At 54.0% G+C, this 16,055-nt stretch overlaps 1 protein-coding gene across 2 annotated transcripts in view; it reads left to right on the top strand.

Annotated features, from left to right (window-relative positions):
• Nucleotides 1-6,284: 6,284 nt before the first annotated feature.
• The window catches only part of NECTIN2 (nectin cell adhesion molecule 2), a 35,391-nt gene continuing 25,620 nt past the window's right edge, over nucleotides 6,285-16,055 (top strand). The window contains exon 1 of one of the 2 annotated variants that reach the window (XM_049900906.1): nucleotides 6,285-6,561. In XM_049900906.1, coding sequence (XP_049756863.1) covers nucleotides 6,480-6,561 — 82 coding nt within the window. In that variant the 5' untranslated portion in view covers nucleotides 6,285-6,479. The remainder of the gene's footprint in view (nucleotides 6,562-16,055) is intronic. The other variant, XM_049900907.1, reaches the window with a different exon arrangement.

Genomic DNA, 16,055 nt, shown 5'->3' with positions numbered 1-16,055 from the left:
GTGGCGCAGTGGTTAAGAGCTCAGCTGCTAACCAAAAGGTCAGCAGTTTGAATCCACCAGCTGCTCCTTGGAAACCCTATGGGGCAGTTCTACTCTGTCGTAGAGGGTCGCTGTGAGTCAGAGCCGACTTGACGGCAACAGGTAACGGGTAGCTGTAGAGTTGATGGAGTTAGGGATGGAGGCGCCTCCTCTGTGTGGTTATGGTGGAAAGGGAGGTGGCTTGGAGGGGCCGGTGCCAGAGAGAGGAAAGAGACAGTGAGGACAGCTTGAGATACCACTGAGGCAGAGGAAGAAGGATTTGCAAGAGACGGAGGGAAAGCCTGAAAGGAGGGAAGAGGGATAAGCTGGCGAAGCCCAGAGGTGAGAGACCACAGAGACAGAGAGGGATTTAGAGAGAGATAGACAATTAGAGACAAAGAACTGGGTTTCCGAGAGGTAATCATAGTCAGAAACCAAAACACCAAACCAGTTCTCACTGAGTTGACCCTGACTCATGACAATCCCACGTGTGTCAGGGTAGAACTTCGCTCCATAGGGCTTTCAGTGGGTGATTTATTGAAGTAGGTTGCCAGGCCTTTCTTCCGAGACACCTCTGGGTGGACTCGAATCTCCAACCTTTTGGTTAGTGGCCAGATGCGTTAACCAGCAGCAGTTTGAACCTACCAGCCACTCCTCAGAAGAAAGATGTGGCAGGCTGCTTCCGTGAGGATTACAGCCTTGGAAACCCTAGGAGACAGCTCTTCTCTGTCCTGTAGGGTCTGTATGAGTTGGAATCAACTTGACAGCAACCAGTTTTGTTTTTCTTGTTCTCGCTATGGTAGAATTGTCTATTCTTTTTTTTTTTCTTTTCTTTTTATTTATTTATTCATTTTTTTATTGTACTTTAGATGAAGATTTATAGAGCTAGTTTCTCATCAAACAGTTAGTACACACATTGTTCTATGACATTGGTTAATAACCCCATGACATGTCAACACTCTCCCTTCTCAACCCTGGGTTCCCTATTACCAGCTTTCCTGTCCGCTCCTGCCTTCCAGTCCCTGCCCCAGGGTTGATGCACCCCTTTAGTCTTGTTTTGTTCCGTGGGCCTGTTCGATCTTTGGCTGAAGGGTGAACTTCAGGAGTGACCTCATTACTGAGCTGAAAGCCTGTCCAGGGGCCATACTCTCAGGGTTTCTCCAGTCTCTGTCAGGCCAGCAAGTCTGGTCTATCTTTTTTTTTTTTTTAAATGATTTTTATTGTGCTTTAAGTGAAAGTTTACAAATCAAGTCAGACTGTCACATATAAGCTTATATACACCTTACTCCATACTCCCACTTACTCTCCCCCTAATGAGTCAGGCTGCTCCCTCCTTCCAGTCTCTCCTTTCGTGGCCGTTATGCCAGTTTCTAACCCTCTCTACCCTCCCATCTCCCCTCTAGACATGAGATGCCAACATAGTCTCAAGTGTCCACCTGATACAAGTAGCTCACTCTTCATCAGCATCTCTCTCCAACCCATTGTCCAGTCCCTTCCATGTCTGATGAGTTGTCTTCGGGAATGGTTCCTGTCCTGGGCCAACAGAAGGTTTGTGGACCATGACCACCAGGATTCTTCTAGTCTCAGTCAGACCATTAAGTCTGGTCTTATGAGAATTTGGGTTCTGCATCCCACTGTTCTCCTGCTCTCTCAGGGGTTCTCTGTTGTGCTCCCTGTCAGGGCAGTCATCTGTTGTGGCCGGGCACCATCTAGTTTTTCTGGTCTCAGGATGATGTAAGTCTCTGGTTCATGTGGCCCTTTCTGTCTCTTGGGCTCATAGTTATCGTGTGAGCTTGGTGTTCTTCATTCTCCTTTGATCCAGGTGGGTTGAGGCCAATTGATGCATCTTAGATGGCCACTTGTTAGTATTTAAGACCCCAGACACCACATTTCAGAGGCGGATGCAGAATGTTTTCATAATAGAATTATTTTGCCAATTGACTTAGAAGTCCCCTTAAGCCATAGAATTGACTATTTAAGGAAAAAAAAAAAGACAACAAACACACATAGGATCAAGGGATGGCTGGGAGAATTTAATGAGATGGTCCGCTGAAAGTGCTTATTACAAAGCCAGGCACATCGTAAGTGTTTAGTACATGTTAATTATTATCGAAGGCAAATTGGGGGGACAGAAGAGCAGAAAAGGATCCCTTGGTCCAGGAAAGGGACTGAGGTGAAGAGAGACACCACTGTAAGGGCAGACAGAGGTGAGGGGGGCTCTGGGGAGCTGGAGGGGGAGTTGACAGATGGCTGTGGGGAGGGGAGAGAGGGGACTCCTGGGAGGAAGGGGTTCCCACCCAGCACCTGATCCCTGAGTTAATGAAGGGAGGGTCCCAGCCCACCTCCCAGGAGGGCATATATTTGCATAAAGTCCCTCATCCGCATAACATGGCAGACAATTTGCATACAGATGGCAGCCAGGGCCCTCCTCAGTCTGACCCCACCTCCCACCTTGGGGGAAGAGAAGAGGGGTGGTGAACCACAGGATGGGATGCCAGGATGTAAAGGCAAGTTTGGAATACAATACCCTTGCTCATCAACCTTCTGTAGCCCCCCATTACTCCCAGGATTATGAGCCATCCCTGTGCCTGGGCATCAAGATCTTTCAGGATGCTTCCCTCACACACATCCACTCTGTCTTTGCCTTCATGACTTTGCTTCATGGAATGACTTTCCCCATTTCCCCCACTGTAACAAAGCTTGTCTCTCTTCAAGGCCTGGACATTTTTGAAGGAGTCTATAAAGCTGTCAAAGAACCCTGGTGGCACAGTGATTAAAGCGCTCAGCTGCTCACCAAAAGGTCAGCGGTTCAAACCCACCAGCTGCTCCATGGGAGAAAGATGTGGCAGGCAGCCTGCTTCTGTAAACATTACAGCCTTGGAAATCCTATGGGGCCCATCTGCTTCTGTAAACCTTACAACCTTGGAAACCCTATGGGGTCCATCAACTCAACAGGCAATGGGTTTACAAATGGGTTTTCTTGAGCCTGTAACTCTACAGGAATCTGTGCCTCTTCAGACTCTGATTTTATTAGTAAGGATATGTTTGGCTACAAATGACAAAAACCTAAACTCGAAAATTGGTGTAAGTGAATAGGGAAAATTATTCATTCATATAACTGAGAAATTCAAGGGCTCACCAGCTTCAGGCATAGCTGGATCCAGGCGGTTCACTGAAAAGCTGTTCTTTTCCATCTTTCAGCTCTGCTGTCCTCCATGCATAGGCAGGGTCTTTTGTTTCAGGTGCCACCCACGGCACAGGTTTCTACCCTATCAGCTTAGCAACCCCAATGAAAGATGCTGTCCTTTTCCCATTAGTTGTAGCAGAAATCTCAGGGATAATTCTCATTGGTCAGGAATGGGTTTTGTATCCATCCCTCAACCAATCCCTGTGGCCAAGGGGATGGAATGCTCTGATGGGCATGGCCTGTGTCAGATTCATTCCAAACAATAAGGACTAGATGTGGGGGCTTCCCATAGGAAAACTGGGAGGCTACTTCTGGAGGAATGGAGAGAGACTACTGGGGAGGTAAAATGTTTGGCGTCCACTCCACAGCTCCATCAGGAGGCCCTTGGCCCTGTGCTTGTGCCTCTTCAGTGAAGTGCTACCTTTGGGACTCCTTGATACTGGACCCACCCAGTCATTTGTCAACAAACACAACGGTGCCCAGAGGTATGCATGTGTGGGGGTATGAAACTCCAGCCTCTTCTCCCAGGACTTCCCTCCTGGGCTCACTCCTGTCCCCAGAGAACAGCCAGAAGAGGCTGAGCCCACACACTAACAGGCCAGGAGAAGATGGGCTGGTGGGAGACCTTCCTGGAAGAGGTTTCCCTGAGAACTGGTTATTTTGATCAAGAAAGCAACAGGGCCCAAGTTGGGCCAGTACATGCAGAGGCTGCAAAGCAAGTTAGTGGCAAGGCTGGTACTAATATCTAGAGGTCTTGAACCCCTAGCCTGGCCCCAGATTGAGAAGAGAGGACAGAGAGATCTAGAATGTATTTACCATGCACTGGCAAGGTCCCTGGGTGGCGCAAATGGTCTACACTTAGCTACTAATCTAAAAGTGGGTGGTTCAAATTCACACAAAGCATGATGGAAGAAAGGTCTGGCAATCTGCCTCCATAAAGATTACAGCCAAGAAAACCCTATGGAGCTGAGTTCTACTCTGTAACACATGGGGTCACCATGAGTCAGAATCCACTTAACAACAAATGGTTAGTTAGTTTGTCCAACCAGCCTCACCCCCAGATTTGTGCCAAGCCTGAAATACATACTCTCTGGAGTTCAGCTAGCATAAAGCACATTCTGAGTTCAAATCTCAGCCTGCTATTGTCCTGCTGGGTGGCTTGGGGGCAAATACCCACTCCGTGCCTCAGTTTAATTTTCAGTGAAATGGGGATCATAATCAAGAGTGGCCCCTTCAAGGGATTCTTGTGAGGAGTTAACTAAGACAAAGTGCTTAGGACAGTGTCAGTTCTGGATCAGCCGTTCTGTAACTGTGACTTTGGGCCAAGCCACTTAACCTCTCTGTGCCTCAGTTTCCTTATCACATAGGGTGCTGTGTAGGTTATTTGAAATGATACTTATAAAGCACTTAGATCAGGGCTCATAGTAAGTGCTTAATCCATTTACTATTATTACCAGGCCTTGAACTCAGGTCAGTTAGAGTCTCCACTACTTGAGACTTGCCAACCTGGGGAGGTGTTCGTTGCTAGATCAAGAAGCCTCCCCAGCTGATCAGCCTTTTGCCCTTGGCCCTTAAGAAACTCGAATGGAGGGATTTCAGGAGCTCGGTGGCACCCTTCCCTGACCCTGCACCCCCTGGCTCCCCGCCCTTATCCCACCACTCCCGGGCGGCCTTGCCAGCTTCCCTAGACAGCCTGAAGAATGTGAAGAGGTAGGTGGGGGTGGGGAGGAGCGGGAGCCGCCGAGGAGAGACAAAGCGGCCGAGTCAGAGCGAGAGACACAAAGAGGCGAGCCACGGCAGAAGGCTGGGGAGATAGGAGAAGTGGGACAAGGACACTGGAAGGGTCCGGCGGGACTGGAGGCCGGACCCTAGCCCAGCCCCACTCTGCCCGGCCGGGCCCGCGGAGCGCGGGGCGGGTCTGTGCTGCCGCCTGGCGGGCGGCTGCGGTAAGGAAGCGTCGCCGACCATTGTGAGAGCGGGAGGGAGAGACAGAACCGAGAACAGAGACATCGAAAAAGACACCGCGAGAGAAACACGAGACGCAGAGAGGCAAAAACACCGAAAGAGATAGGGCCAGAGAGAGAGAGCGACACAGAGACGGAGTCTAAGGGACGGAAAGAGACAGGGACCACACGACACAGAAACGGTGACAGAAACATCAGAAATAGAGCGACCAGATTCAGAGAAACAGGGACGGAGAGGGAAACCCAGACAGTGAGAGACACAAAGACAGAGACATTCAGAGGGGCAGAGAGAGATCTAGAAATAAGCTACGCAGCGACACCCAGAGTCCGCGGCACAGAGTAGACGACAGGCGAGCACACGCTGGGAATAGCCCAAAGAACGCGAGGGGCACAAACTGGGCAAGACGCGCGGGGGGATGGGGACGAAGGCTCAACGTGGGGGCGAGGCCCTAGAGCGGGCGGGCCTGTAAGAGCCCACGTGCCTCACGCAGGCGTGTGGACGGCTAATGCTGAAGGGGGAGGGTCAGAACTTTAAACCGGACCGAAACCAGGCAGGACCGCAGAATCCGAGGGAGCAGGTGTGCGGGGCCGCACCGGGGGCGTGGCTTCGCGAGGGCGGAGGAGGCCAGAAGCTCCGGAGGGGGCGTGTCAGAACCTTAGCGGAGCTGGGCGGAGCTGGGGGCGGGGTGTGGGGGCCTCTAGGGTGCAAAGGGTGGGGGCGTGGTTACAACACCTTGGGGGCGGGGATAGGATACCGAAGAGGGCGGGTTCGAACATCGAGAGGGAAAGGGTAGAATTCTGGGAGAGGAGCGAGCACAGAATCCTGGGGAGAGGCGGGTGTTGAATTCCGGGGGTGGGCGGGGTCAGGATCCAGACTCGGGCAGAAATAGAACACCAGGAGGGGGCGGAGTCAGGATGCTGGGGGCGGGCGTAGACTCCTGGGAGGGGGCGGGGTCAGAAGCTTGGGGGCGGGCGTAGGACCACAGGAGGGGGCGTGGTCAGAATCCTGGGAGGCGGTCCGGGTAGAATCCTGGGTAACCGCCCGGCGGAGAATCCCGGGAGGGGGCGGGCCGGAGCCCAGGGTCCACTCGAGGGGGCGGGGAGCAAAGGGGTGTGTCCTGTGACGTCAGCGGGTCCGAACGGCCAGAGCGGAGCTAGGGGCCCCGGGCGCGGACACAGGAAAGCTGAGCGCGGTAATAACCGGCCTGGTGCCGGGGCCCTTCAGGCACCTGCTCCCCCACCCACCCGATCAGCGCTCGCGTAGTGGCCCGCGGCCCCCCACCGGGGTCCAGTCCCTTCCCGGGCCCTCCATGGCCCGGGCCGCAGCGCTCACGCCGTCGAAATCGTCGCCGACGTTGCTGCTGTCGCTGCTGCTGCTGGTCTGGGAAACCGGTGAGAGCGCGGGCGGCCCCGGGGACTCCTCTTCCTCCGCGGGGACCCTCCCCCATCCCCCACTTTCTATCCCGCACTTACCCCCAGTTTACCGAGCCCCCCTCTCTTGTGCCGCCTTCCTGGCTGACTCTTCCTCTCTGCCTCCTGCTCACCCCTCACCTCCATTCTCAATCCCAACTTCTGTTCCTCTCCTCCCCCTCCCTGAGACCCTGCCGCTGAAAGGGTTAAACCTGAGGTCGGCCGGAGCCCTCACGCCCCCTCCCCACCCTGCGCCGAGCTGTTAGCCCGGATCTGGGTTTCCGTCTCCACTTCCCCACTCAGGAATGTAGGGAATGTCTCCCCCCACCCCAGCAGGAGGGTCGCGGTGATGAGGCGAGACCACCCCCCGCCTCTTTTTCCTTCTCCCAGGGCTGAGCGTCTCAGGCCTGGAGAGAATTGAGGGCAGGGGCCTGGTGTCGACCACGAGAGTAGTGGGGAGCTCGGACTTGGGATCTCGGAGGGTGGAGGATGAGAGTTTGGGTGACCTAGGGGAAGGGCCGAGGGGATTCAAGTCCGGATCTCAGGGAGCTGAGGGCTGCGACTCGTGGGCCTCAGATTACAAGGGTCTGGAGGCTTACTCCTTGGTTCCAGAAAAATTCGGGGCTAGGGTCTCTGTGTCCTGGGTTCCAGGTGGAATGATGACCAGAAGCTCTGTTTAATGGGGTCCAGATAGAACTAGGAAAAGGGACTCAATTTTGTGGGTTTCAGATTTAATTTGGGGCAAGAGGCTCTGTCTACTGGAGTCCAGATAGAACTGGAGCCTGGAGGGTCTCAATCTTGTGGGCTCCAGAATTAGTTGTGGGTAGGGGCCCCAGTATACTGGAGTTCAGGTAGAGCTGGAGCCTGGGGGCGGGGTCTCGATCTTGTGAGCTCCAGATTTAACTGTGGGTTGAGGGCTCTGTCTACTGGAGTCCAGGTGGAGTTGAATCCTGGGGGTTCTCAATCTTATGGGTTCTATAGTTGATTGTGGGCAGAGGGCTCTGGGTTTTAGGTAGAATTGGGGGGCGGAGGCTCCATTTCATGGGCTTCCGATTTCATTGTGGGCAGAGGAATGCCGTATGAGATCCTGATATAACTGGGCAGGGACTTGGTCTCCTGGGTTCCAGATACAGTCGAGGGCCGGAGTCTTGGTCAGCTGGGTCCCAAGTAGAACAGGAGGCCCGTGTCCCGGAGGCCAGGGGAGGGGACATCCCTCCGTGTGAGCTGTCGGCGGGGACGTCCCGGGGGAACTTTTTCCCGGTTTCACTTTAGCCGAGCCGGGCGGGGCGGGGCGGGCGCTCTCCCGACTCCCGGTTCCGGACTCCCGGGTTTCGGTACCTTATCTTTCCTCTCGCTGCGCCTTTGTCCTCTGAGCCGCTGCGGGAGTTGAGCGGCAGGAATCGCCGCCCTAATCCTCCGCCCCACCCTCTACTCTGCCCTTAACCCTACCCACCCCGCCCTTCCTCCTGTCCCCACCCCCGCTTGGGGGCGAGGACCCCAGGGGAGGGAGGGGCTAGGAGGGAACAGGTGAAGGAGGTGCTGGCTCCGCCCCCTGCAGGTGACCGGGCTGTTTATCCTCAGCTGGAAACTCGGGATGCTGGGGTTTCCCTACGGTTCTTTCAGAAAGGGGTGCGGAGGGATGTGGGAGTACCCGAGCCAGCTCCCTGGTGTCGTTCCCCACCCCCCTCCGGATGTCTCTGAGTCTCTATCAGCCTTGACCCAGAGCTGGGGACTATCTCCATCATCCCCCTGCCTCGTGTCAAAGACCCTATCAGAGCCTCTGAGTGAGTGCTCGGTTGACTTATCGTGGAAGGTTCTAGATAGCTTTCACGGAGAGTTCTAGACTGCTCTAGGAGGCAGGTCCTATACCTGTTCTCATTTTGCGAATGAGGTAACAGATGCTCAAAAAGGACAAGCCACTTTCCCGGGGTTCCACAGCCAGTCCTTGGGGAGTCCAGCTCCAGAGCCTACCCTCTTTGCTCTTCTGATCTGCTCTGTTCAGCTGGGTGGGAGCCTCTTTGAGCCTCCATTTTCCTCCTTTGTAAAAGGGAGATAATAGTCCCTTCTGTCTTAGTTGTCTAGTGCTGCTGTAACAGAAATACCACAAGTGGGTGGTTTTAACAAACAAATTTATTTTCTCACAGTTTAGGAGGCTAGAAGTCAGAATTCAGGGTGCTGGCTCTAGGGGAAAGCTTTCTGTCTGTGTCAGCTCTGGAGGAAGGTCCTTGTCTCTTCTGAGCATCTGCCCCTGGGCGATCTTCATGTGTCTTGGCATCTCTCTTCCCCCTTCTCTGCTACTGCCTTGCTTGTTTAATCTTTTTAATATCTCAAAAGAGATTGACTCAAGATACATGCTACAGTAATCCTGCGCCATTAACATAAAAAGGACAGCCCATTCCCAAATGGGATTGTAACTGCAGGCTTAGAGGTTAGGATTTACAGCACATATTTTGGGAGGACACAATTCAATTCATAACACCTTGCCTGTGAAGCTATGGGAAGGATTTAAAGGTCCCACTGGCCCCAAGTGAAAGCTTTTAGTTCCTGGAAGGGGCCGTTCCCCTTAACTGACCCTGAAGCCTTCTGCCTCAGCTCTCTGCTGGCTGATTCTGTCTCTTCCCTTCTCTCTCTGTGGGTCTGTCTACCTTTTTCCTTCACCCTCCCTTTCTCTTCATTTCTCTCTTCCTCTGTCTCTCCCTCCATGTCTCTCTGGAGTGCTTTCTCTCTTCCCTTCTCCCAGTCTATTTGTCTGTCTCTCTCCATCCATCTCTGTTCACCTGTCTCTACCTCCTCTGTCTTCCCCTTCCTCGGCCTCCACAAGGGATGAGGGAGCCCCACCTGGGCTGGCTCCCCCTCCCAGTGCCTTTCTAAGCGTTCACTGTTCATCCACTGTTCATCCCTGGTGGTGGAGGGGGACAGGAGGAAAGGGGACTGCAGGTCTGGCTGTCACCTCTCGTTAGGCAAGGGGGGCTGGGCAGAGGAGAAGTGGGGGTGGGGAAGGGATACAGAAGAGGCTGGATATACAAAGATGGGAACAGATAACAGGAATGGGAGCAGAAACGGACAGAAGGAAGAAGTGGAGGAAATAAATTTGGGAAGAGGCCAGAGGCACGTACAGGAATGAAGTGGAGAGATGGAGGGGAAAGACACAGGGATGGGGCAGAGAAAGGGGGGGAAGAGAGCTGGACAAAGACAGCGGGCTGAAGATGGGAACAACTAAAGAAGAGTCTGAAAGGTTTGGTGACAGGCAGGGAAGGAGGGTGAAGATGCCATGACCCAGGGAGGTCAGGGCACAGCCAAGCCCAGTCTCAAGGCCAGTCATGTGTGGGCCACAGGGAGTGGTGCACATAGAAAGGACAGGGAGTGGGGCATGCAGGCCAGCTCCCCCGCCCCTGCCCAGGATGCTGTTACATTTTTAATGTCCCAGGAAGGCTGAGAAATGGAGCAGGAGGGGGAGGAGAAGAGGAGGCCCAAGGCAATGGCCCAAGCTGGCTTGGGCAGAGAGAATATTTATCAGAAAAGGGGATAGGAAACCCCAGGGTCAGAGACAGAGAAGCAGAGACCCTGAGAGACAGAGAACTTGAGAGATTAGAGACTCCAGGAATCTGGTGCAGAAAGCCAGATTCCAGAGACTGGGAGACCCAGACCCCTAAGAACCAAGACCTCAGATGTCACAAAGGAGACTATGAGAACGGCTGAGAACAACGGGACGAGGGCAGGGGCGTCTTCTTGGACTGAAAGTGTTCTAAAGTTGACTGTGGTGATATACACACAACTCTGAGGATTCTCGAGCCGCTGAATTGTACATTCTAAATGGGTGAATTGTACAGTATATGAATTATATAAAGCTGTTAAATAACCAGGGGAAGGGGAATAAGAGAGACACAGAGAGCGGAGACCCTGGGAGACACAGATAAGAGTGACAGAGACTCTAACACATATAAGGGCAAAGACCTGAGAGGCAAAGAGACAAAACAAAAAAACCCCATTGCCTTTGAGTTGATTCTGACTCACAGTGACCCCATGCACGTCAGAATAGAACTGTGCTCCATAGGGTTTTCTTGGCTCACTGTGTTTTGGAATCGACTCAGCAGCAATGGGTTTAGGGCTTTTTTTTTTTTTATGGGCTAATATGCAATTGCCAGGCCTTTCTTCCCACAGCACCGCTGGGTGGGTTCGAGCTGCCAACCTTTAGTTTAGTAGATGAGTACAAACCATTTGCACCACCCAGGGATCTGACAAAGAGATAGAAATTCTAGGAGTCAGAGGCACAGAGGGACAGACACAAGACCCTCAGAACCAGTTGCAGAGATACCAGAGATCCTGGGAGACACAAGAGACACTGAGAGATGCCTCGGAGAGAATTAAGACTTTCAAGTGATAGAACCTGCAAGAAGGGGAGGTGAGAGTCTCTAAGGGGTAGAGGCGTTAGGTGGTCTTACCAGGGGCTCAGCCCAAAAGAGCAGCCCTACAGATTCAACCCCAGAAGGGGCAGAGCCCACAGGGGAGACCATCAGGGTGGCCCTGGCCCCTGCAGAAAGGAAGGGAAGTCTCAGCCCTCAGTTCTCCTGGGCTGAGTAAAAATCACAATCAGCAGGACAGGCTGGGGGAAGCAGGGAGGGAGGGGCAGAGCTTCAGGCACAGACAGACAGTCCTATATCCTGGCTGCCCCTGCCACACACCCCCCAAACTGGTCGGATTTCCGCTGCGGGGGTGGTCACTATGATGAATGCAATTAATTAATTAATGAGGTGGCTGAGGCAGTAGCTGAGGCCAGGGCTCAAAGCACACAGGCCTTCAAGGGCCTGCTAGGGTCTGGCCACGTCATGCGATGGGAGGGTGGGTCACAGGGTTTTATAGGCTGAGGTTGGGGTAACCCAAGTCCTGAGGAGCCAGCCAGGCAGGGACCCAGGAGCCCAGCCTCCAGTCCCTCCTCCCCAGGTTCTTGGGGTCCAGGGCACCCTAGGCCCCTCCTCCCTCAGACCCAGGAGTCTAGGCCCCAGGCCCCTCCTCCCTCAAACCCAGGAATCTGGGCCCCAGGCCCCTCCTCCCTCAGACCCAGGGAGCTAGCCCCCAGCTTCCTCCTCCCTCAGACCCAAGAGGCCAGTCCCCAGCTTTCTCCTCCCTCGGACCCAGGAGTCCAGTCTCCAGCTTCCTCCTCCTCAGATCCAGCAGTCCAGTCCCCAGCTTCCTCCTCCCTCAGACCCAGGAGTCTGGGCTCCCAACTCCCTCAGATTCAGGAGTCTAGATTCCCAACCCCATCTTTCTCCAGAGTTCCATGAGTCACTGTGCACACTCCCTTCTGCCTTAGTCTCCCCATCCCTGGGTCTCTCTGTCCCCAGATCTCTCCCCTTGGCTCACACCAGGCCCCAGGCAGCCCTGCGCTCCCGTGGCAGGAAGCCTGCAGGCCCAGTCCACTGGGAGAGGAAGTGTGTCAGGGGACCCAGCTGACACCTCATGAAGCTGTCATCAGGCTGACTTGTCACAGAAGCTGCAGGAGGCCAGTTTTCCCACACCACCCTCCCCCACTGCAGTGCTGGCCACGTCCCAGCCAAGGTCAGAGCTCAGGCACCCATCTGCAGTGTGCTGGACACCAGGGTTCTCATTCCTGGCCAGCCGTCCTCCTGCCTTCATTTTCCCCATCTCCACCTGAAGCACAAACATCTGGGCATCACCCACACCCTGGGTCCCCCTCACCCTCAGAGCCCCGACCCTGATCCAGGCATCTCCTCTCCCCTGGGTCTCTGCCTCAGTCTTTCCCTTCCAAACTGTTCTGAGGCATCTTCCTAAAGCACAAAGCTGGCCTTGTCCCCCGCTCTGCTTATAACTCTCCATGGCTCCCTAGTGCCCTCAGCAAAAAGCCCAAACTCTCACCCAGCATCTGCCTGTGTGATCTAATGCACAGTTGATTCTCCCTCAGCATCTCACTCAGTCATTCAACATATTTATGGAGCTCCTACTGTGTGCCAGGCACTGTGCCAGACTCTGGGGATACGGCAGGGAGCAAGACAAAGATACCTGCTCACCTGGTGCTGGAGGAGATATAGTAAGCTATGTGTTTTGTAGTAATGGGTGCCAGGAGGAGTTAAGGACAAATAAAGCAGGGTCAAAGTGATAATATCAGTAGGGTGGTCAGAGGAGGCCTCACTGAACAAGACCTGAAGGAATTACGGGAGGGAGCTATGGGGACCTGTAGGGAAGGAGCTGGTGCAAAGGCCGTGAGGTGGGGGACTTACCTGGTGGGTTTAGGAATAGCAAGGAGGCTAGTGTGGCTGGAGCTGAGTTAACCAGGGGAAGAGGATGGGCGATGAGGACAGGGAGGGGACCAGGACAGATGGTGCAGGGCCTCATGGGCCACCGTAAAGACCTGAGCTTTTTTTCTGAGTGATGTGGTAGCCACAGGAGAGCTCTGAGCAGAGATGAGGGACATGCTGATGTAGGTTCTCACAGGATCCTGCTGGCTCATGTGGAAATGGGTGGTGGGGACAACACAATAGTCCAGGCTCAAGGGGACGGTGGCTTAGACCAGGCTGGAGGCAGTGGGGAGTCCCTGGGTGGTGCAAACGGTAAATGTGCTCACCTGCTAACCAAAAGGTTGGAGGTTTAAGTCCATGCCAGAGGCACCTCGGAAGAACGACCTGGCTATCCACTTCCAAATAATCAGCCACTGCAAACCCTATGGAATGCAGTTCTACTCTGATACGTATGGGGTCACAACCGTTACTTCAAAACCAACCCATTCTTGGTTTTTGGAGCAGTGGAGGGATCATGTGGTCAGATCATAGACACAGTTTGAAGATGGAGCCAACAGGATTTCCTCACGGACTACGTGTGTGTTGAAAGAGAAAGCAATGAGTCAGGATTGACTCCAACGTCTCTATCCTGAATGTTTTACTGAGGTGGAAACGCTTTAAAAAATAGACTTGGCCCCACAAGGGGCTAAACCATCCTATTCAGCCATTCAGAATTCTAGTTCTAAGCTCACGGTGGGCATGGGGAAGCAATGGGATTTTAGAACCTGATTCACCTGCTCATTCAGCAGATGTTTACTGAGCATCTGACATGTGCCAGTCTCTGTTGTAGCTACTAGGGATACAGCTGTGAGTAAAACAAGGCAAAAATCCCTGTCCTGACGACGTTCACAGCGTGCAGGGAAGGGAACAGAGCAGCTAGGCAGGAAGGGGAGAGGCTTTGGGGTGAAAGAACTACCTGAGGATTTCACCCCAAAGAAGCTAAATGTGGAGGGTTATCATCTGTAGAAGGAGCCCTGGTGGGACAGTGGTTAAGCGCTCAGCTGCCAACCAAAAGCTCAGCAATTCGAACCCGCGAGCCACTCTGCAGGGGAAAGATGCAGCAGTCTGCTTCCATGAAGATGGCAGCCTTAGGAACCCTGTGGGGCGGTTCTCCTCCATCCTGTAGGGCCGCTGTGAGTCAGAAGCAACTCAATGGCAACAGGTTTCATCATCTGTAGAATCCCGGGGTGGCGCAAATAAGTAACATGCTCAGCTGCTGAGTGAAAGGTTGGAGGCTCGAGTCTACCCAGAGGTGCCTTAGAAGAAAGGCGTGGTGATCCACTTCCTGAAAACCGGCCACCGACAACCCCGTGGAGCACAGTCCTTCTCTGACACACCCAGGGTCGCCGTGAGTCAGAGTCGACTCCGTGGCAGCTGCTTATCATTTGCAGCTGATGGTGCTCAGGTGGCACCCTGGTTGCCAAAGGCAGGCTTCCTCAGAAGGGGGATCTGAGCACCTTGTAGTCACAGGGAAACCTAAGGCCCGGAAGGATGGGTCCCTCAGAAAGGGGTGTGGGGCTCCATGGGCCTAGAACTCGGCTTCCCTTGGAAACAAATACAGGAATCAGATTCTTCTCAGGTCCCTTCCTCCAGGAAGCCCTCCCTCCTTCCCTCAGATGAATGAGGCCCCACCCCTTGCAGTCTTCCTGGCTGGTCTTCTTGTTAGGTGACTCATAGCGACCCCATATGACAGCAGATCACCGGGAGCTGCTGAGTGGTTTCTAACTGCCAGCCTTTTGGTTAGCAGGCAAGCGCTTTCCTGTTGCACCACCAGGACTCCTTATGGCTGTTCGTGGTGGTCATTTGGGTAGAGCCCCTGAGGCGGGGCTTGCTGGCATGTTTGAGGAAGAGTGAGGAGGCCAGCGTGGCTGGAACTGAGTGAGCAAGAGAAGAGGGTGGAGTTGAGAGCAGAGAGGGGACAGGGAGATTGTGCAGGACCTCATGGGCCACTGTAAAGACTCGGCCATTACTGAAATGTCAGCCCCTGGAGAGCAAGTACCCAACTTGCACCCTCAGCCAGCACAGAGCCTAATACTCCTCCCTCACCCCCTACCACCAAATCCCTTCCTTTTCTAAGTCTTGTTAACATCCCCACACCCAGTCTTAGGCATAACCTCTTGGGTGTGTCTTTGACACCTTTTTGGCCCATTTTGATATTTTTGATATCCATCTCACCACCGGTCCCTCAGGCCTCCTTGGCTTAAGTGAAGTTAAGTCACTCTCCAACTGAAGAACCCTCAATGGCTCCCACTTGCATTCAGGGCAAAACCCAACTCCTTGGCCCCACCCTTCTTTGCTGTCTGCAGCTTTTGCAGGTCTGGATGGCTTTCTTGCGTCTGACTTGAGTGCCCTGCCCTTCTCAGCCAGCTAGAAAGGGCAGTGCCTTTGGGGGCTGGGTAGGAAATATGGCCTGGCACATAGTGGGTGCTAGGTAAACACTTGAAGGGGGATCAGGCCTGGTGCTGAGTGCGGGTTGCCAGGCCAGGTGCTTGCTCTCCAGGGGTTGACATTCTAGTGGGGAAGACAAATATTGAAACAAATAATTATCACCTAGAACACCATGGAGACTGCGGGGGGGGGGGGGGGGCGCTGGCCTGACGGAGGGAAGGAGGGAGGACATCCTGGAATAGGGGACCTGAAGGAAAGCTTTGATTCCCTTTATCCCTTTCTGAGAGAAGCCGAGCTCCAGGCTCAGGGAGCTGGGGTGAGCCTGTGAGGGAGAGCCCTGTGGAAAGGTGGCAACCCTTCCTCAGAGCCAGCCAAGTGTTGCCCCTGGAGCTCCATCCCCTGATATTTTGTCTGAGCTTTCACGTGCTGGCTCCAGACCCTTCTGTGTTGGCCACTCATTCACAGCACTGCGTGGGCCAACACAAATACACACGAGTGCCAGATTTGGCCTACAGCAAGCAGCTTACTCACTCTGTCCACTCAGGTACCGGGCCTTACCAAGAGAGTCCAGGAGAACGTCGCTGAGTGGAATTGTCACAATGGACCCTGGAGGAATTTGGACTCAGAAACCAGGTCACCCAGCTAGAAAGGGGCCAAGGCAGCAGGGAGCCTACGCCGGAGCCGGCTCTGGGGCCCTGAACTCTGCACACCTGGCCCTATGCCCCTCCAGAGGGGAGGAGCCCTATTTCCTAAGGTGGCATCCTCAGGTTTAGTCACAGGGCATGCTGGGGATTC

The sequence above is a fragment of the Elephas maximus genome, chromosome 11, assembly GCF_024166365.1.
Source record: "Elephas maximus indicus isolate mEleMax1 chromosome 11, mEleMax1 primary haplotype, whole genome shotgun sequence".
Taxonomy (NCBI): domain Eukaryota; kingdom Metazoa; phylum Chordata; class Mammalia; order Proboscidea; family Elephantidae; genus Elephas; species Elephas maximus.
This window is presented reverse-complemented; position numbering and strand designations above follow the sequence as displayed.